Source organism: Hemiscyllium ocellatum, chromosome 12 (genome assembly GCF_020745735.1).
Source record: "Hemiscyllium ocellatum isolate sHemOce1 chromosome 12, sHemOce1.pat.X.cur, whole genome shotgun sequence".
Taxonomy (NCBI): domain Eukaryota; kingdom Metazoa; phylum Chordata; class Chondrichthyes; order Orectolobiformes; family Hemiscylliidae; genus Hemiscyllium; species Hemiscyllium ocellatum.
The window spans coordinates 51,217,847-51,239,595 of NC_083412.1; the positions used below are offsets into that span (position 1 = coordinate 51,217,847).

General features: G+C 40.9%; 1 protein-coding gene across 2 annotated transcripts in view; it reads left to right on the forward strand.

Moving 5' to 3' along the window:
• The first annotated feature begins 1,730 nt into the window (after positions 1-1,730).
• The window catches only part of LOC132821040 (uncharacterized), a 99,616-nt gene continuing 79,597 nt past the window's right edge, over positions 1,731-21,749 (forward strand). For both annotated transcript variants that reach the window (XM_060833531.1, XM_060833532.1), the window contains exons 1-3: positions 1,731-1,925; positions 10,577-10,676; positions 10,790-11,325. In XM_060833531.1, the coding sequence (XP_060689514.1) occupies positions 1,804-1,925; positions 10,577-10,676; positions 10,790-11,325 (758 nt within the window). In that variant the 5' untranslated portion in view covers positions 1,731-1,803. The remainder of the gene's footprint in view (positions 1,926-10,576; positions 10,677-10,789; positions 11,326-21,749) is intronic.

A 21,749-nucleotide genomic window follows, 5' to 3' on the forward strand; every position in this document is an offset into this window, starting at 1 on the left:
CAGGTCTGAATGTTCCATCTGCCCTGTAATATTGTCATGCTCGCGGCTACAAATTATTATTATTATTTCTTCCCTGATTCCCTCCACAAATTATTTTGTGGGTTACCATCTATGCCCCAAGGAGTCTGCAAGGTGCAAGCCTGGGTCCACAGTTATATTTCTGAAAAAATTGTGCACTTGAACACAGAAAAGGAAACTCAGGCAATCTAGCTAGGTTTGGAGGTGGGTATGGGGGAGAATGGTATTGGTTGTTCCCCTTAATTATTACATTAACAGTCCTTTTTTCGCTATGCACTTTCTTACATATTGCATTATCAATAAATATGAATTCTTTATAGATGCTTAATTGAGTGTGCAATTAATATAGCCAGATACACCCTACACCCTCAGCTGCACAACACCCCGCCATGCAGACTTCTCCTAAGAGAATTTCCACTCCTTTATCTAACAGTGTTTTCTCTCTTTCAGCTCTATCTCCATCTATCGTTTACTCTCCCTCCCACCCTTTTCCCAAACCTCTGTATAAAATCATCTTTCTTCTAGTTACCATCACTTCTGAAGAAGCGTCACTGGATCTGAAAGGTTAACTCTGATTTGTCTCCACGGATGCTACCAGACTTGCTGAGATTTGACACCAGTTTCTGTTTTTGTTTCAGATTTCCATCATGTTCTTTCATATTTAGACTTCGCCAAACAGCTCAGGAAAACTGGGAATTTGTCAGGGCAGCAACACCAATATAGCCTCAGGGATAACACTTTCTGTTGCGGATTTGTACCACAATCTTTGGCAGAACCAGTATTACCGGCGAAATTGCCAGTGTTACTGGTGGCAGGACCAAATGCCATAGTACGCTACTGCATAGAGTCATAGAGATGTACAGCATGGAAACAGACCCTTCGGTCCAACCTGTCCATGCCGAACAGATATCCCAACCCAATCTAGTCCCACCTACCAACACCCGGCCCATATCCCTCCACACCCTTCCTATTCATATACCCATCCAAATGCATCTGAATAGTTGCAATTGTACCAACCTCCACCACATCCTCTGGCAGCTCATTCCATACACATACCACCCTCTGCGTGAAAAGTTGCCCCTTAGGCCTCTTTTATATCTTTCCCCTCTCATCCTAAAGCTATGCCCTCTAGTTCTGGACTCCCAACCCCAGGCAAAGGACTTTGCCTATTTATCCTATCCATGTCCCTCATAATTTTGTAAACCTCTATAAGGTCACCCCTCAGCCTTCGTCACTCCAGGGAAAACAGCCCCAGCCTGTTCAGTCTCCCTATAGCTCAAATTCTCCAACCCTGGCATCATCCTTGTCAATCTTTTCTGAACCCTTTCAAGTTTCACAACATCTTTCCGATAGGAAGGAGACCAGAATTACACTGAAATGTTACTCGTTCCCCCACCCCACCACCCCACCCGAGGGAGACAGTCATTTCTGATACCATTGCCACATTTCTACTGCAGAACGAGAGATTACATCCCAGGGTTTAAAGTCAAATATAAATTAACAAAAATAGAAGAATAAGGATGCTACATTAGCAGTATGTTCAACACAGTAGAATATAGAACTATTAATATTATTCTCTTGAAGTGCGTATACACATGTTTGAAAACGCAATTAGGATAGAGAAACTCCTCCTACACGGTTTTTGACTATTAATAATATCGTGTATTTCCAGCCCAGCCTTACAAGTTTGACCAGTTTCACCTCGCGTTTTCTTGCCCAGCCTCGGTGTAATATCCAAGTTCACTGGCCGAGATTTCAGCCGCTCCCTTCGTCTTTTAGGGAGAAATGAGCGCGTTTAAACTATCCAATATCTGGCAGGAGGACATCGCAATTAACTTGTCTAAACTATTTTCTTCGAACAAGTCTGTGGAGGATAACCCAACGAAAACTACTTCCGAAACAGTAAGGTAAATCAAAGAGCCGTCTGTCACCTGCTTTAGTTAAGCAGTGTCATTGGACATGGAAAACAACATGAACCAGTGTACTAAAATAGATTTGAGTTTTGGTCTGACAGCAAGTGCGAGATCTTTGCTTCCTTGTTACCACAGAAAGAGTAGTAGAACTAAACTACAGGGTATGTGTACTTGGGAGATCAATACAAACGAATAGCAAAAGGAAGCTAGAGCAGCTTATCAATAGAGGGCTACGGAGATAGGCAAGACAGATAAAAGGGACGATCTGTGTTGAAGAGGGGACAAAGACAGTATGTGAGGATTACAAGAACGAGAAAGTGAGAGGCACCAATCTGTCAGGAGGAACGGTCAGGAGTGTGAGAGAGACAAATTTGTGCAGAGGACACCTAAGATCTTACACAGTTTGAAGATAGATTACAGCACTCTCAGATATTATCACTCCCTATAATTGCCAATGGTGAGCGAACATAAATCCTTCTGATAAATGTTTTGGAAAATGGCAATAAATTGAAAGCCTGAGTAAGTGGAGTACTGCACCAGTACAACGTAAGCTGTTTTCACAAAATCTTAATGATTGGAGAGTGGTTCGTTTGAGGAATAAACTTCCAGAGGAAGTGGTGGATGTAGGTACATTAATACCGTTGAAAAGATATTTGGGATCAATGCATGAATAAGAAAATTTTAATCCATTTCTTGTCTTAAAGAGGGGTGGCACAGTGGTTAGCACTGCTGCCGCACAGTGCCAGGAATCTGGTTTGAATCCAGCTTTGGGCGATTGTCTGTGTGGAATTTGCACATTCTCCCCGTGCTAATTTGCCCATAGTGTTCAGGGATATTTAGGTTAGATTCATTATTCGGGGGAAATTGTTGAGTAATATGGATCTGGGTGGGTTACTCTTCGACTGGATGGTCGGTGTGGACTTGCCAGGCCAATGGGCCTGTTTCCATACCGTAGCAATTCTAATTCAAAATGTTTGGAGGGATATGGACCAAGTGCAGGCAAGTGGGACTAGTTTAATGTGGGATTATGGACTGGTTGGACTAAAGGGTCTGTTTTTGTGCTGTGTGACTATGATTGCCATTATTGAATCCAGAGAGTAATAAAATCATTAAACAAAAGGAAAATTTCTGAGAATGGATTTTGTGTTCAGGTGATAAATAGTTTAGTTTCCTGAGAGATATTTATTAGTCAAATCACACCTGGTTGAGTCAAGTAAGTATTTATCTGGTATCAAACGTTGAAAGTAAGTATTCTATTAAACATCTTTGCTAGATATGTTTTACACATTAAACGATGTTAAATATGGGTAAAACATCCATCAGCACTTATAAACAGAAAACAGGTGTAGATGCTTTGACAGAAATGATGCAGGATCGTTATTAACTACTATTAAAATATTATCTTGCTTAGTCATTTTAAGCCCTACTCCATTTGTAACCATGGTAAAGAAACATTGTCATAGATCTCACCGTGACAATATCAGTCACTTAAGGTATAAATAGTGGCCTTGAAATTAAATTACACAGCACTGTACTTCAGGCATGGAATGGATGCTAAAATGTTCAAATTGATCATAAATGATTTGGCATTACTGAAAAAAATGCAAACCATTTTTTGCATTAAAATGAATTGTGCAGTACGTCACACAAGAATCTTTTTAAAATATTTTTCCAAGGAGTGTGGGCATTGCTGGCTAGGCCAGCATTTGCTGCCCCATTGCAGTTGATGGAGATAGGTACAGTCACATGCTGTTAGGAAAGGAGTTTCATGATTTTGACCCAGAGATAGTGAAGTGACAGTGATATAATTAGTTCAAGTAGGTGTGTGGCTAAGAGGATAACTTGCAGGTGATACAGTTCCCATTTTCCCACTGATTTTGTCCCGCTAGATGATTAATGTAATGCATTTGGAAAAATGAACTGTTGCCAGTATGCATTGGTGGTGGTTGGAATGAATGTTTAAGAGTGTGCTATTCAAATTGGATGCTTTGTCTTGGTTGGTGTTGAACCTCTTGAGTATTGTTGGAGCTGCATTCTCCAACTGCAGGTGCAGAGTACCCTGAAAATTCCCGATACATGTCTTGTAGATGGTGGACATGGTCTGAGGAGTCAGGTGTAATTATGTGACTAGTCCAGTTGAGTTTCTGGTTAATGGTAACACTGGGATGTTGTTAGTAGGATATTCAGCAATAGTAATACCATTGAATATCAAGGGATAATTGTTATCTTCTCAAATGCTCATTGACTGATATTTGTAAGGCACAAATGTCACTTATCACTTATCAGCCCAAACCCAAATGTTATCCAGGTCTTTCTGCCTTGGACATGGACAGTTTCTGTGTCTGAAGAGTTGAGAATGATGCCAATCATTGGGTCATCATCATTGAATTTAATCACTTCTGATCTTATGATGGAAAGAGCTGAACAAGACTGTGCTTCAGACATAACCCTGAGGAACTCTAGAGAGATGCCTTAATTGCTGAGATGACTGACTCCAACAAGCACAACCATGTTCCTGTGTGCTAGCAGTGATTCCAACCAATGAAGCGATGTTCCTGGATTCCCACTGAATTAAAATGGCTGAAAACCGTGGTGCTTGGAACCTCAGGACAAAGCCAAGTTTGATTGTTCATTCAGCACTTGTGGATGAAGATTGTTTCAAATGATTTAGCCTTGTCTTTTGTGCTTGGATTCCCCATTATTGAGAATGAACATATTTGCAGAGTTTCCACTTCTAATTCAGTAATTAATTGTCCAGCGTTATTCACAACTGGATGAGGCAGGACTGCAGAGCCAAGAACTCATCTAGGATTGTGGAACCACTTAGCTTTTAAATCATGTAGTATTTATACTGTTTGTCATGCAGGTGGTCCTGTGTTGTAATTTTCAGGTTGATACTTTATTTTTAAATGTGTCTGATGCTACTTCATGCATGGCCTTTGGCAGCATCATTGGTTCAGGTTTGATCATCCAGTTTGATGGTCATGCTGGAGTGGTGATATGCCAGGCCGCAAGGTTACAGATTGTGGTTGGATCTAATTCTCCTGATGCTGATGGTCCACACCATTTAATGAATACCTAGACTTGAGTTACTAGATCTGATTAAAGTCTATCCCATTTAGGATGGTGGTAGGGCCACACAACACAGTGGAGGTTATCCTCAACATGAAGATAGGACTTCATTTCCACAAGGACTGTGCAGTGGCCATTCTTACAATTCTGCTGTAGACAGATACATCTTGGTCTTCTTAACATCCTCATCATTTGTTGCAGACGCAGTGTAGCAGCTATATCATTTAGAACTCAACCAGCTTGGTCAATAATGTTTCCATCAAGAAATTCTTGATGATGGACCTTAAACACCCTCAGCACCAGAGTACATTTGTACCCTGGAGCCCTCAATGCATTTTCTACATAGTGTTCAATATGGGGAAGTACTGATGCATAAGCCGAGGGAAGAGGGACCGGGGTGGGGGTGGGGGGGATGTGGGGGGTGGGGGGAGGAGGGTGGTGAGCGGTGAGGTGTGTGTGGTATTGGAGGGCAGTAAGTGGAATTCAGCAAAAGTTTATTTGACACCTTTGACCTGATGACATGGGACTTCATGGAGTTGAAGTCAATCTTGACTGCTTTGAGGTCAACTCCACCTTGACTGTATACCACTGTGCCACAATCTCTGGTGTGCCTGTCCTATTGTTGAAATATGTCAGACGCAGGAATAGCAATAATGACGTTTTTTTCATGCGATATGGACATCATTGACCAGCACCTATTGCCTAACATTAATTGCTCTCTGGTCGATTGCGGTGATTCGTCTTCTTGCACATACGGTGCTGTTAGGAAGGGAGTTTTTGGATTTTGACCCAGTGACAGTGAAGGACAGTGATTTAGTTGTAAGTGAGGATGAGCCATGGAAGGGAACTTGTAAGTAATAATGTTCCCATACATTTACTGCCTTTATCTTTCTAGGTAGCAGAGTTTGTGGATTCGAAAAATTTTGTTGAAAAAGCCTTTAAGTTACTGCAATGCATCTCGTAGATTGTAAACAATTCCACGATGGTGCATCATTCATGGAAGAAGTAAATAATGAGGGTGGGTGGATTGGGTAACAATGAATCAAGCTGTTTTGTCCTGAATGTGGTCAAACCTCTTGAAGGTCATTCCAGCTGCACCCATCCAGACAAATGAAGAGCATTCCATCACACTCATCACCACACTCATCACGTGAACTGTGTGGATGGTGGACAGACTTTGAAAAGACAGATATGAGTGATGGCTGGCAGAGTTCAAGGTCTATCAGTAGGAATTCCTTGGTAGAACCTCTCCTGACTGAGCTAAGTGAATCCCAAGTCAAGTAGCTGCTAGACCTGTGAAATTCCTAGCCTCTGACATATTCAGAGGGAATTCAGTGATTGTATCATTATTGAAAGTAAGCGTGGTTAGATTGTCTCTTGACAGATTTGATAATTGCATGTCATTTGTGTGGCATGAATGTTACTTGTCACATTCCACTGAAGCCTGGATACTGTTCAGGTCATGCTGCATTTGGACGTACACTGCCTCAGTATCTGAGGAGTCACAAATGGTGTTGAACATTGTGCAATTGTCAGTATCATCCTATGACTGATGTTATGAAGGTTGAAGAAGCAGCTGAAGATAGTTGGTCCCAGTACACTACCCTGAGGAACTCCTCAGTGATAACCTAAACTGAAATGACTGACCTCCAAAAACCATGACTATCTCCCTATATGCTAGCTTTGGTTTTAATCTGCAGAGAATTTGCCACCTGATTCTCATTCATTCTAGAGCTCATTGATGCCAGATTTGGTCAAATGTGGCCTTGATGTCCAAGGCTGTCACTCTCATCTCACCTCTGGAGTTCAGCTTTAGGATTGAACCAAGACTGTAGTAAATTCAGGACCTGAGTGGCCCTGAAGGAGCACAAGACTGCAGAATTGCACAGGTTATTGGTAAGCAAGTGCAGCTTGGTATGATTGGCGATGACCCCCTCCACCACTTTACTGATGATCGAGAGTAGACTGATAGGGCAGTGCTAGATTTGTTCCCTTATTTGTCCTACTGATGTGCTGGGCTCCTACATTACTGAGAATGCAAATGTCATGAACTTTCTCTGAGTCAGTTGTTTAATTGTCCATTAATATTTTCATCTATGTGAGGCAGGACTGCAGATATTGGCTCTGGTTCATTAATTGTGAGATAGCTTAGTTCGTTTATAGCTTGATGCTTTTGCTCTATGTCATGCAAGCAATCCTGTGTTGTTGCTTCATCAGACTGACACTTTACTTTTAGGTGCTGCTCCTAGCATGACTTCTTCATTCAACCAGAGTTGACATCCTGCTTTGGTGGCAGTGGTAGAATGCAGTGTATGTCCAGCTATGATGCTGCAAACTGTGTTGGGTCTGTGACTCTGCTACTGTTATGGCCCACAAATCTTATTGATGTCCAGTCTTGCTCTGGGTCTATCTCATTAACATCATGATAGCCGCACAACATGATTAGAATTGCTCTGGGTCTATCTCATTTAACATTGTGATAGCCGCACAACATGATGGGGTGGCATCTTCAATGTGAAAATGGGACTTTGTCTCCACATGGAATGTGCGATGATCACTCTTTTACCCATACTGTCATGGACAAATAAATCTATGGCAGACAGATTGGTAAGGAAGAGGTCAAGTATGTTTTTCCTTCTTGTCAATTCCCACACCACTAGCCATAGACAAAGTCTAGCTTTAGCAGTTGGCCATCTGTATCAGTAGTTATACAGCTGAGGTAAAAACAATGACTGCAGATGCTGGAAACCAGATTCTGGATTAGTGGTGCTGGAAGAGCACAGCAGTTCAGGCAGCATCCAAAGTGCAGCTAGATCGACATTTTGGGCAAAAGCCCAGCTGAGCCACACTTGACAATTGACATTGAAATCCCCCATCAAGAGAACAGTCTGCTCCCTTGCCACCCTTAGTACTTCCTCCATGTGGTGTTCAAATAGAGGAATATTTGCTCATCAATAGAGGGCAGACATGATATCTGGTAGCACAGGAGATTTTGTTGCCTATGTTTGACTTGGTGCCATGAGGCTTCATGGGTTCAGCATCAATGTTGAAGACTCCAAGGACAATTCCATCCTCACTGTAAATCATTGTGCCACCACTCCTGCTGTGTCAGTTCTGCTGTTGGGAGAGGATATAACCAGTGATGGTGATGGTATTGTCTGGGTTGTTGTCTGTCATATATAATTCCATGGTCATAACAGCATCAGGATTTTTCAGACAGCTTTCCCCATTTTGACACTGGGCCCCAGGTGTTAGTAAGGAAGACTTTGCAGGGCCAGGTTTGCCATTGTCTTTCCTAGTGCCTACTTCGATACCAGATGGTTCCTCTGTTTTCATTCCTTTATTGAGACTTCTCAGTGGTTTGACAGAATTGAGTGACTTATTATTAAGAGTCACCAGCATTTATTGCCCATCCCTAATTACTGAGAGGTCAATTAAAGTCAACCAAATTGCTGTGGTCTGGAGTCCCATGTTGGTCAGACCAGGTAAGGAAAGCAGATTTCCTACTTTATTAGGTATTAATGGATCAGAGATTTTTACAACACACAACTATGATTTCATGGTCATCATTCAGCTCTTAATTCACAATTCCTTTAAAATTCAAATTGGTGGTGGAATTCAAATCCTGGTCCCCAGAGCATTAAGTGGGTACTTGAATTCTTAGTCCAATGATGATACCAATATGCTATCTGATTAACTTTTAGGTTAGATTTGCATATCAGGAATCAGAAACTATTTGTGAGAACTTATCAATTGTTTGCTTGGAAAACTTATAACAAAAGTAATGAAATTTCACATATCAATCACCAGCTAACAATTAAATAGTTGGCAGTCCGTCATTGGTCACAAAATTTGCTTGACTGTTTTGTAATTTGACCCTTTAATGTTGTTAATAGCTCCTCTGTAGGGTCTTTCCCTGGAGTTGATTACAGAATTCACAAAAGATCACTGTGAAAGGAAATGAGCTGTATGAAAAAATACCTTTTCAATTAGTTTTTAGGTGTAGTTTTTATTAATGGGACTGTGTTTACACACAGAAATTCCAGGATGACATTATTAAAAGGGCCTGTCCTGGATTATTTTAATTTACATTGGTTATGTTTTGATTAAATTATGTTTCTTGTTCTGTTAATGAGTTATTTGAATTTCCATGTGTGATTACCCAAATATCCACTGCAACATTTGCACAAGACTGATGTAAACACAATTGTTAACAACATAAACAGCCATTTAAACCAGGGAATCAACCAAGTAATATCGGAGACTAGAAGAACCACAAAGAAGTTCTATCTGATTATGCTAATTAATTTCATGAGGTTGGTTCTCTCCCCTACAGAAATAAGAACTTGTTATTACATGTGCAGACTCAGTCTAGCAAGGCTACATTCTTGTGGTCATTCATTTCAATGGGAGAACACAGTGAATGCCTTGTTGAATCATCTAGAAGTGTCATAATACTGCACTATAGTTGTGACACACCATGAACACTCCCTGTTTCATTCTCAGGTTTTGACACTGGGAGGGAAGAATCCCTTGGTTAATAATTTGTAGCAGTATCATGAATATGAATATAATCACTTGGAATTTAATTGCAAATCACAAGCCAAGAGAAGTTTCAACGTAATAGTTGGAATTTCTCATCAGGTCTCTCAATCTTTCCTAAAGGCTTTAAGGGAAACCCAAGGAAAGATCAAAGTAGCCATTTATACAATTTCTCTTGAAGTTGTAAAAGACACTATATAAATGTCCTTTTTAACTTCATGGTTTCTTCCAGCTTTCTGCCAAAGTTACAACAAGGTGTTATATAACACACATTAAAATTCTATCCTTTAACCTTTGTGCCTGTGCCACTGGAACATGATAATTGGATTATTTTTACAATAGCTCTGACTGATGTCTTCCTCCACCATGGACACTCCTTAGTATATTGCAGTACGATTTCTTATATTTCTTAGCAGTGTTTTCGATATAGGCCTAGTTCTTTAATTCTCATATAAGTCAAAACCTGCAACTTTGAAAAAGTATCCATAATTGTCTGTTTTAAAAATGCTGGAACTAACTCTACGTCTCATGAAAATAAATATTATAGCTACCAATGGTTGGTATTTGGTTATGGCAGCTCATTTGATACCTCACCACGTTTTAAAGATCGAAAGTGTACCGTGCCATAAAATCATAAGAAATTTCCAGTACACAATGAGACCATTTGGTCCATCTTGCCTGTGCTTGACCTTGACAACTGCAATCCATAACTACATGACTAACCTTCCAGGGACTGGTTCCTGAAATAAAGTTGGACAGGGAATCAGTAAGAGAGCACAAAGCCAGGACTGAGGTGGAGGGTGTACTAAATCACTCATTTTCAGGAACTGATTGGCACTCTCATACACTTCCTGCCCAATAAGGATGACATAGATATATGACATTTCAAAATATTACCCTAGAATAGGGGTTAAAAAACAGAAAGGTAAAGGTAGGTGTAAGTGTGTAACTGACTCCTTTTAATGTACTGATTATTTTGCCTGCTACAATTTTTGCTGCTGTATTTATTTTTTTCTCTATTTTTGTTCTAGTCTTAAGGACAAGCAAACTGCAGTGACCCCAAAAGATGGAAAAATAAATGAACAGGCTTTCTCTGGGTCTGCAAATAAGTTGGTTACAGACCTGGCAAAGGTAATATCCATTCTGATTTCTGGAATGTGTTTTCAAATTACTGTTTAAGTGAATAAAAACTAAATTTAAAGCTTAAAGCTGCAATGATCTATTCTTTTCTTGCGTTGGTAAAGGTTTTTCAGGGTTCTGTGGACAAAGAGAAGTCTTCAGCTCAGGAGGAACCAAAAGATAGTGAAGCCATTGGATTATTTCCAACCATTGGTTTGAACCAACCTGAGGAAGGGCTTCGACAGAAATTGGGAAGTTTTTTTAGTCGTACCTCAAAATCCAAACCAAAACAATCATTAACTCCACCTCAAAGTGAAAGTGTCAGCAGCCTAGATTTGAACACTGAATATCGGAATGGAACTCCAGTCCCAAAGCGGAATGATGCTGCAGAAAAGGAGCCTCTTAGTAAGCAGATGACAGCAGGCCTTGACAGCAATGCTGGGGAGAATGGCAACAGAACATTGATGGTAACCTGTCTTGAGACTCCTTCCACAGAGCAGATATCTGACCAATCAGGATTAATTGAGCAGAATAAATTTGAGGTTGTAAATCGTAAAGAAATCAAAATTAATTCAACCACTTCAGCACAATACACGGGAAGTGGCCAGTCAGAAGAAAAACGTAACGGTTCTGCTCAAACCACAGATCCTACAGCCGCTCAGTAAGTTATTTTGAAATTATTACAACTTTTTATAGAGTATTTAAGGAAATGTTTCAAACAGATTTAATCACCTGTCTTAGAGTCATAGAGTTACACAGATGTACAGCATGGAAACAGACCCTTCGGTCCAACTCATCTATGCCGACCAGATATCTTTAATTAATCTAGTTCTATTTGCCAGCACTTGGCACGTATTCCTCTAAACCCTTCCCATTCATAAACCAATCCAGATGTCTTTTAAATGTTGTGGTTGTACCAGTCTCCACCACTTCCTCTGGCAGCTCATTCAATACATTCGCCACTCTCTACATGAAAAAAATTGCCCCTTAAGTCCCTTTTAAATCTTTCCTGTCTCACCTTAAACCTTAGCCCTCTAGTTATGAACGCCCCTATCCCAGAGACAAGATCTTGTCTATTTACCCTATCCATGCCCCTCATGATCTTATAAACCTCCATAAGGTAACCCCTCAGCCTCCAACATTCCCAGGAAAGCAGCCCCAGCCTATTCAACCTCTCCCTATAGCTCAAACCCTCCAAACCTGGCAACATCATCTTAATGAAAAATAGTGATTTGATAAGCCATTATTTTAAAGTACCCATTTCCCTGTTAGTTTTCTAATCTTGTGCCTGCACTTTTCTTTATCGGTCAGGACAGCAGGGTGTTTAAACCAGTCAACACTGTTAACATGGTTTCCTGAAGAATGTTGAAGGAGTTATGCTCAGGTGGCATTGGAAACAACTATTTCCAGTTGGTTTCCTTTCTTTCACTGCAGAAATTCAATGATAATCTGTAGATTAATTCCTTTGGCTCTTAATTATTGGTTTTTTTCCAAAAAAAAAGCTATGTTAATTTTTTTCCCTTGCTTTTATCATACTTTCTCTTGTTCTAATAATTCTAATTTTTCTCTCCTTATTCTGTGCAGTCACATTGACTTTACACTGAATTCAATATTTTACCTTAAGTCCTGTTTCAAGGCTCACTGCTTATTGATGATTCTTCAATCTAATTAGTAAAAGAGATTAACAGTTATTTGCCCAGGTTATACAAATTCCCGTTGGCCTGTATATGGCCTGCTGAAAATAACCTGCCATGAAAATTCCCATAGAAAATCTATGAAAAGTCACTGTTCCCAGCGATATCAAACTAATATACAGTACAACCTTGCTTCTCCGAATATTGATTATCCGAATTTCAGATTATCCAAACAAGATCTCAAGGTCCTGATGCTTAGGTAAACTGTGTTACCTGAACACTCGATTACCCGAACATTTGATTATCCGAACAAAATATTTCCCACCCGTGTCATTCAATAATCCAGGTTGCCCTGTAATGGTGATGAGAATCCCATTAGTCTTTTAATGATTTTATACATCCATTCAGTTCTATAATATTATGCTCAAGAGGTCTGAGAACTCTTATTGAGTTATACGGTCATACAGCATGGAAACAGACCCTTTGGTCCAACTCGTCCATGCCAACCAAGTTTCCCAAACTAAACTAGTCCCACTTGCCTATATCTCTCTGAACCTTTTCTATTCATGTATCTGTCAAAATGGCTTTTAAATGTTGTAACCGTACCTACATCTTCTACTTCCTCTGGCAGTTCATTCCACATACACTCCACTCTCTGTGTGGAAAAGTTGCCTCTCTGGCCCCTTTTAAATCTTTCTCCTCTCACCTTATAAATATTCCCTCTAGTTTTGAACTCCACTACCTAGGAGAAAAAAAACCTTTGCTATTCATGTTAAATAAGCCCATCATGATTTTATAAACCTCTATAAGGTCACCCCTCAACTTCCAACACTTCGATGAAAAATGTCCCTGCTATCCAGCCTCTCCTTACAACACACACCTCCAGTCCCTGTAATATCATTGTTACTCTTTTCTGCACGCTCCCCAATGTAATAATATCCTTTCCATTGCAGGGCGACAAGAACTGTACACAGTATTCCAAAAGTGACCTCACCAATATCCTGTACAACCACAACATGACATCCCAACTCCTGTACTCAATATTCTGAGCAATGAAGACAAGCATGCTAAATGCCACTTTAACCACCCCTGTCCACCTGTGACTCCATTTTCAACGAACTATGTCATTACTGAAACCATCTTGATATTCCAGATTTATGAATTGCGTTAAATTCTACCAGTTGCTCGGGTGGGCTGTTAGCCCAGGGAATTAAGCTGGACTTCTGGATAACTGACCTCATGGCTTTATTACTTGCTCTGAAACTTTAATAACCTCTGCCAAACCTATCCGCTTTTTCTTTTCCCAAAAATTTCCACACGACTGTTTAGTTTAAAGCTCTATCCATAGCCCTAATTATGTGATGCACCAAGAATTTGGTCCCAGCATGATTCAGATGGAGCCCATCCCTTCAGAACAGTTCCCTTCTTCCCCAGTACTGGTGTCAATGCCCCATGAATTCAAACCCATTTTCTCCCTCAATAACCTTTCAGCCACACGTTTGCCTCTTTAATCTCATTGACCCTGTGCCAATTTGCTTTTGGCTGAGCAATTAATCCAAAGGTAAATACCTTTTTGGTTATGGTTTTTAATTTAGCCCTTAGCTGCTCGTATCCCCTCAGCAGAGCCTCTTTCCTCATTCTACATATGTTATTGGTATCAAGATGGACCATAACAACTGGATCTTTCTCCACCCACTCCAAATTCCTTTGTAATCTAGATGAGATATCCTGAACCTAGACATCAGGCAGGCAACACATCCTAAAGGAGTCTCAATTCTGGCCACAGAGAAAAATGTCTATTCCCTTGGTTACATTATCTCCGTTTACAATTACTTATCTCTTCTGCCCCCTCATCTGGAAAGACTCCCCGTACCATCGTGCTAAGGTCTTTGCTCATCCTCCTGAGCAAAGTTCTTAAAATTGAATTTATTTTCATGTTTACTCCAGTAACTTTGTGTTCTAAAATCACAGGAACTACTTTCAGAAACACAAATGTTTTAAGAAATGATTAACATGTTAAAGTACCTGCCAGGCTAAATTCCATTCATGTCTCTTGAATCATTTTTGTTTATTTGGTGATTGCTAACTTGAAAATCAACTAAAGGCAACAACAACAAAACAAAGGTTTTTAATGCCAAAAGAAATTCCACAGACGTAAAGTAAGACATAAACAGATGCTGTGTTCAAAAAAGAGATATTAGAAAGCTAACAAAAATCATCATCAAAGAGGGAGTTTTTTTATTCATTCATGAGATGAGGGCATCACAGCTAGGCCAGCATTTATTGCCCATCCCTAATTGCCCAAAGGGCAGTTAAGAGTTAACCATATTGCTGTGGGTCTGAGTCACATGTAGGTGGGGCCAGGTATGGCAGTTTCCTTCCCCAAAGTACGGTAGTGAACCAGATGTATTTTGTGATAATTGACAATGGATTCATGGTCATCTAATTACACTTTTAATGGTGCAGGCAGATTGTTGAGAAGAGGAAAGGAATTTCAAAGTTTTGGGCCTTGATGACTGAAGCTGGCATGTAGGGATAATGGGGATGCATAAGGTGACAACATTACAAGAAAGCACAGGTGTCAGGGAATTTTAGGACTGAAATAGATTCAGCAATAATGAAGGCCAAAGCCATTAGGGGTTTTAAAAATGATAATTCTAAATGTGAAAGATTCAAAGCTAACATTGATCAATCAACATTGGGCTCATCAATAAAGTAGCCTATGTACAGAAGATCTTTAGATGAGTGTTACCCTTACTCACCCTCTTTCTTTTAATAAGTTTGTAAAAATCTTTATTTTTCCCTTTGCTAGCCCTCATATGTTCTCTTCTAGTTTTATTGTAGCTCTTTGCAACTATCTTGACATTTATTTGCTGCTATTTACATCCATTCCAGTCTATAGGATTTTTGCTATTCTAGATATATACATGGCTTTCTTTTTGTTTTTATAACATTTTTCATTTTTTTCGACTGAGGATGCGGGATTACGGAGATAGTGTTGGGGAGTGCATCTGGGTGGGATGTTGTTCAGAGGGTTGATGCAGACACAATGGGCTGAATGACCTCAATATGCACTATAGTAATTCTATAATTCCATGTTTAATTACACAAGAAAACTATTTCCTTTTAGGGTGCATGCAGGTCTTGTACTGTAGGAAACACTCCCTTTGAATACCACTCATGTTCATATGTAGTTTTATCTGTTAACAATTTTGCTCAGTCCATTGTGGACAATTCCTGCATCAGCATTTGTGCATCAGCCTAACTTCAATTTAAAACTTTGATTCATGATTCATCATTCCCTCTCTCAAAGCTCATGTTAGTTGTTAGCTATGTATTCCCATATTGCTAATTATTGATTAATTCTGGCTCATTATTCAGCACTGATTTTATTTTGTCAAATCTTTTGTTGGTTCATAAAGACTTTTACTCACTCTGGGATTCAAGCCCTTCAGCTTTTCCCATTCTGTGTGAAAGATTAAGTGTCCGATTGCAGCCACAGCTACTTATAGAAGAGTTTCCTGCTGTCCATATTTATGCATCCTACTATTTTAACACCATAATCCGGAGGTCTATAGAAATTTCCAACAAAATCTAGCATTTTTTTCTATTCCCCAATTCTAACCAGAATAATTCTACTGCTTGTTTACTCTTAGCAAGACGATGTCTGAAGAGAGGAAACCATGCACAGCGTCTGCTAGCTTGGTGACTAGGAAGGGATCTTTGTTGATGAATATTTGATCATGGAGCCAAAAGATGTGAATCTTCAGAGGGAAGAGAGATTAGAGAAAAATAGCAGAGCAGGTTAAGCCTAGGACATGGGCTGGGGTGGCGTGGGTGTGGTATATGAGGGGGGAGGAATTCTTGGTAGCAGTCTGAATGAACGGGCAAAAAGAATGAGATGTGTGGCAAAGCAGATGAACAAATGTCTGAAACTCAATTTTGTTTGCAAAAATGCAGGACTTGTTGGGCCGAATGGCCTGATTCCATACTGTAGGGAATACAATCTAATCTAGGCTGTGATACAACATTGCTATATTACAGAGTTCAAACATTTTAAGCCTAATAAATACAACAACAATGTTATATTAGAAAAGTAAGAATCTGTTTGAGAATGAGATTAAAGCAACTTTGAGATAGTGCAAAATTCAAAAGCCTTACGGAGAAACATGATCACAATAGTAGAAGTAGGATATAGTTACTGAGCTGCAAAAAAGTCACCTAACTACTTAGACAAGGGTGTTAATGCTGTAGAGCCACCAGCATTAGTAAAGATCCAAATGTGTTTCCGGAAGAAATTGGTGATCCAATCAACTCAAGTTTGGGAAAAGCCTGTTTTTGTGAATGGACATCTCTTCAATTTTATATACATGGGTGAGTATCATTGTCTTTTCAGACTGTTTACCATGGCTGACAAAATAAAAATTACAGCATGTAGAGCTGAAACTACATGATCAGCATTTGATGATTCAAGATTCAAGACATGCTAAAATTAAGAGTGCAGTACAAAGGGTGTAAGAAAGTAGAGAATGTTTATGTGATTCATAATCAAGAGGCCTCCCTCTTGAGCATGCATGCTTGCCTTGACCTCAGCCATTCTGATTTAGCAATTCAATTAATTTCAATGAACATTGAACAGGTCAAGAGAGACCAAAGTATACTCAGTCTGTTTAAAGACAAGCCAGTCAGAGAACAATTGGTCCCAAAACAAACAGTTGTTGAACAACTGGTAAACAATCAACTGGTAAATCATTTCATTGGGCTCTATAGATTCATGGCAAAAAAAAGAAAGAATCTATTAACACTAGCAATGAAATGGGTTCATAAGACTAAGAAGTGCCAACAAACAAAAACAGGTTCAAGAAAATTGAACAAAAACTGACTTAGGATGTGCAACCATTCACCCACATTGTGTTGAAGAGTGGTCAGACCAAATGTCTAGTGAGTTAGCCAAAAAAAACATATTTGGAATACATTAAGGACAAAAGGATAACAAGGGAGAGAATAGGGCCCCTCAAAGATCAGCAAGGCGGCCTTTGTGTGGAGCAGCAGAAAATGGGGGAGATAATAAATGAGTATTTTGCACCAGTATTTTCTGTGGAAAAGGAAATGGAAGATATAGAATGCAGGGAAATAGATGGTGACATCTTGAAAAATGTCCATATTACAGAGGAGGAAATGTTGGATGTCTTGAAATGCATGAAGAGGCATAAATCCCCAGGATCTGATCCGGTGTACCCTAGACTCTATGGAAAGCTAGGGAAGTGATTGCTGGACCTCTTGCTGAGATACTTGTATCATCGATAGTCACAGGTGAGGTGCCAGAAGACTGGAGGTTGGCTAACGTGGTGCCACTGTTTAAGAAGGGTGGTAAGGACAAGTCAGGGAACTATTGACCAGTGAGCCTGACGTTGGTGGTGGGCAAGTTGTAGGAGGGAATCCTGAGGGACAGGATGTACATGTATTTGGAAAGGCAAGGATTGATTTGGCATAGTCAACATGGCTTTGTGTGTGGGAAATCATGTCTCATTAACTTGATTGAGTTTTTTGAAGAAGTAGCAAAGAGGATTGATGAGGGCAGAGAGGTAAATGTGATCTATATGGGCTTCAATAAGGTGTTCAACAAGGTTCCTCATGGGAGACTGGTGAGCAAGGTTAGATCTCATGGAATACAGGGAGACCTAGCCATTTGGATACAGAACTGGCTCAAAGGTAGAAATCAAGAATGGTGGTGGAGGGTTGTTTTTCAGACTGGAGTCCTGTGACCAGTGGAGTGCCACAAGGATTGGTGCTGGGTCCATTACTTTTTGTCATTTATATAAATAATTCGGATGTGAGCATAAGACGTATAGTTAGTACGTTTTCAGATGATACCAAAATTGGAGGTGTAATGGACAGCAAAGAGGTTACCTCAGATTACAACAGGATCTTGATCAGATGGGCCAATGGGCTGAGAAATGGCAGATGGAGTTTAATTCAGATAAATGTGAGGTGCTGCATTTTGGGAAAGCAAATCTTAGCAAGATTTATACACTTAATGGTAAGGTCCTAGGGAGTGTTGCTGAACAAAGAGACCTTGGAGTGCAGGTTCATAGTTCCTTGAAGATGGAGTTGCAGGTAGATAGGATAGTGAAGAAGGCATTTGATATGCTTTCCTTTAGCAGTCAGAGTATTAAGTACAGGAGTTGGGAGGTCATGTTGTGACTGTACAGGACATTGGTTTGACCAGTGTTGGAATATTGGGTGCAAGGTCTCCTATCGGAAAGATGTTGTGAAATTTGAAAGGGTTCAGAAAAGATTTACAAGGATGTTGCCAGGGTTAGAGGATTTGAGCTATAGGGAGAGGCTGAACAAGCTGGGGTTGTTTTCCTCGGAGGCTGAGGAGTGATCTTATAGAGGTTTACAAAATTATGAGGGGCATGGATAGGATAAATAGACAAAGTCTTTTCCCTGGGATTGAGGGTATAGGTTTAGGGTGAGAGGTGAAAGATATAAAAGAGACCTAAGGGGCAATTTATTCATGTAGAGGGAGGTATGTGTATGGAATGAGCTGCCAGTGGAAGCGGTGGAGGCTGATACAATTGCAATATTTAAAAGGCATTTGGATGGGTATATGAATAGGAAGGTTCTGGATGAGTGGTGCTGGAAGAGCACAGCAGTTCAGGCAGCATCCGAGGAGCAGTAAAATCGATGTTTCGGGCAAAAGCCCTTCATCAGGAATAAAGGCAGAGAGCTAGAAGGATGGAGAGATAAGCTCGAGGAGGGTGGGGTGGGGAGAAAGTAGCATAGAGTAAAATAGGTGATTAGGGGAGGGGATGAAGGTGATAGGTCAAGGAAGGGGCGGGAAGTGTCAGAGATGGTCCAGGTAAATTTAAGGTCTCCCCTTTTTGGACCTCTCCATCTCCACTAATGACGACCGACTTGACACTGACATTTTTTACAAACCCACCGATTCCCACAGCTACCTGGATTACACCTCTTCCCACCCTACATCTTGCAAAAATGCCATGCCATATTCCCAATTCCTCCGCCTCCACCATATCTGCTCCCAGGAGGACCAGTTCCACCACAGAACACACCAGATGGCCTCCTTCTTTCGAGACCACAATATCCCTTCCCACATGGATAAAGATGCCCTCCAACACATCTCGTCCACATCCCGCAACTCCGCCCTCAGACCCCACCCCTCCAACCATAACAAGGACTGAACGCCCCGGTGCTCACCTTCCACCCTAATAACCTTCTCACAAACCAAATCATCTGCCGACATTTCCGCCACCTCCAAAAAGACCCCACCACCAGGGATATATTTCCCTCCCCACCCCTTTCCGCCTTCTGCAAAGACTGTTCCCTCCGTGACTACCGTCAGGTCCACGCCCCCCTACAACCCACCCTCCCATCTTGGCACTTTCCCCTGCCACCGCAGGAACTGTAAAACCTGTGCCCACACCTTCTCCCTCACCTCCATCCAAGGCCCTAAAGGAGCCTTCCACATCCATCAAAGTTTTACCTGCACATCCACTAATATCATTTATTGTATCCATTGCTCCAGATGTGGTCTCCTCTACATTGGGGAGACTGGACGCCTCCTAGCAGAGCGCTTTAGGGAACATCTCCAGAATACCCGCACCAATCAACCACACCACCTTGTGGAACTCCCCCTCCCACTCTGTCGAGTTCTGGGCCTCCTTCACCACCGTTCCCTCACCACCAGATGCCTGGAGGAAGAATGCCTCATCTTCCGCCTCGGAACACTTCAACCCCAGGGCATCAATGTGGACTTCAACAGTTTCCTCATTTCCCCTTCCCCCACCTCACCCTAGTTCCAAACTTCCAGCTCAGCACTGTCCCCATGACTTGTCCTACCTGCCTACCTTCTTTTCCACCTATCCACTCCACCCTCCTCCTTGACCTATCACCTTCATCCCCTCCCCCACTCACCTATTGTACTCAATGATACTTTCTCCCCACCCCCACCCTCCTGTAGCTTATCTCTCCACCCTTCAGGCTCTCTGCCTTTATTCCTGCTGAAGGGCTTTTACCCGAAATGTCGATTTTACTGCTCTTCAGATGCTGCCTGGACTGCTCTGCTCTTCCAGCACCACTAATCCGGAACCTGGTTTCCAGCATCTGCAGTCATTGTTTTTACCTATGTGAATAGGAAGGGTTTGGAGGGATATGGGCTGGGTGTTGGTAGGTGGAACTAGATTGGGTTGGGATATCTGGTCAGCATGGACGGGTTGGACCTAAGGATCTGTTTTCTGCTGTACATCTCTATAACTCTATTACTCACTTGTGTATAAAGAAGACTATTATTCCAGATTCTCTTCAGCAAGATGTCCTGGGATTGCCAAGGGTCAGTCAGCAACGTGGTGACCGGAGGTCTCAAGAGAGATTGAATATCTCATATCGTTGTAAAATCTGTGATTAAAGAGGATTGCCTGGGCTGGAAACCATCAAAATTTGTGAGGATAAAAGAAACAACTGTGGATGCTCGAAATTCAATATAAAAATAGAAATTACTGGCCAAACTCAGCAGGTCTGGCAGCATCTGTACGGAGGAAGCAGAGTTTACAGTTTAAGATCATTGGCCCTTCTTCAGAAACTCAAAATATCAAGGGTTCTGAAGAAGGGTAATTGGATTTGAAGCATTAACTCTGCTTTCACCGCACAGATACTGCCAGACCTGCAAAAGTTGTGAGGAGATGCACACAGGGAGAAAAGGAATGTACTGTACAAGCTAAGTGAGCTAATTGATCAACCTTCTCCTGAAACTGTTAGGCAGAAACAAAGCTTAGTGAACAAAATACAACAGCAAATTCACATTTGATGTCATATTATGAAACAACTCAAGTTCAAGAGAAATATTTAAATTCATCTTCCAGCAAAGACCTATGACTGATCTAGGTCAGCAGCAAACATCAACATGACAAAGATGTGACATGTTAGGTTCACCAGTAAGACAACCACAGAGGGTGTGTGAAGACATTCAACCTAATCTATGTGTTGAAGTAAAGAGTTTACATACTTCAGCACAGGCATATTAACAGATTGAGAATGAAGATTTGTTTGCACAGATTGAAGATGGACTGCATATGATTCCTGGGAATCAACTCTAAGATGGGATCACCAATGGGAACAGATTCTGGAAACAGTCAAGAAGAAATATCCTTGTCAATAAATCCAGCATTTTCCCACAGAAAATCATGCCCGTTTTAGCACAGAAAGGATATGCATGTGATTAAAGGCCATCATAAACATAATGTTATGGGGCAACTACCTGATTAAATAGGGAAGAGTTTTGCAAAAGAAACTCAGCAGATTAATGGTCCCCCAGATAATGAATTCAAAGGAACAATATCCTCTGAAAAGATATCCAAAAGGTTAAGAAGTCCTCCAGTGCAGAGGCATTTTACAGGTCATTTAGGTTCAAGAATACAGTCAGGGTCAA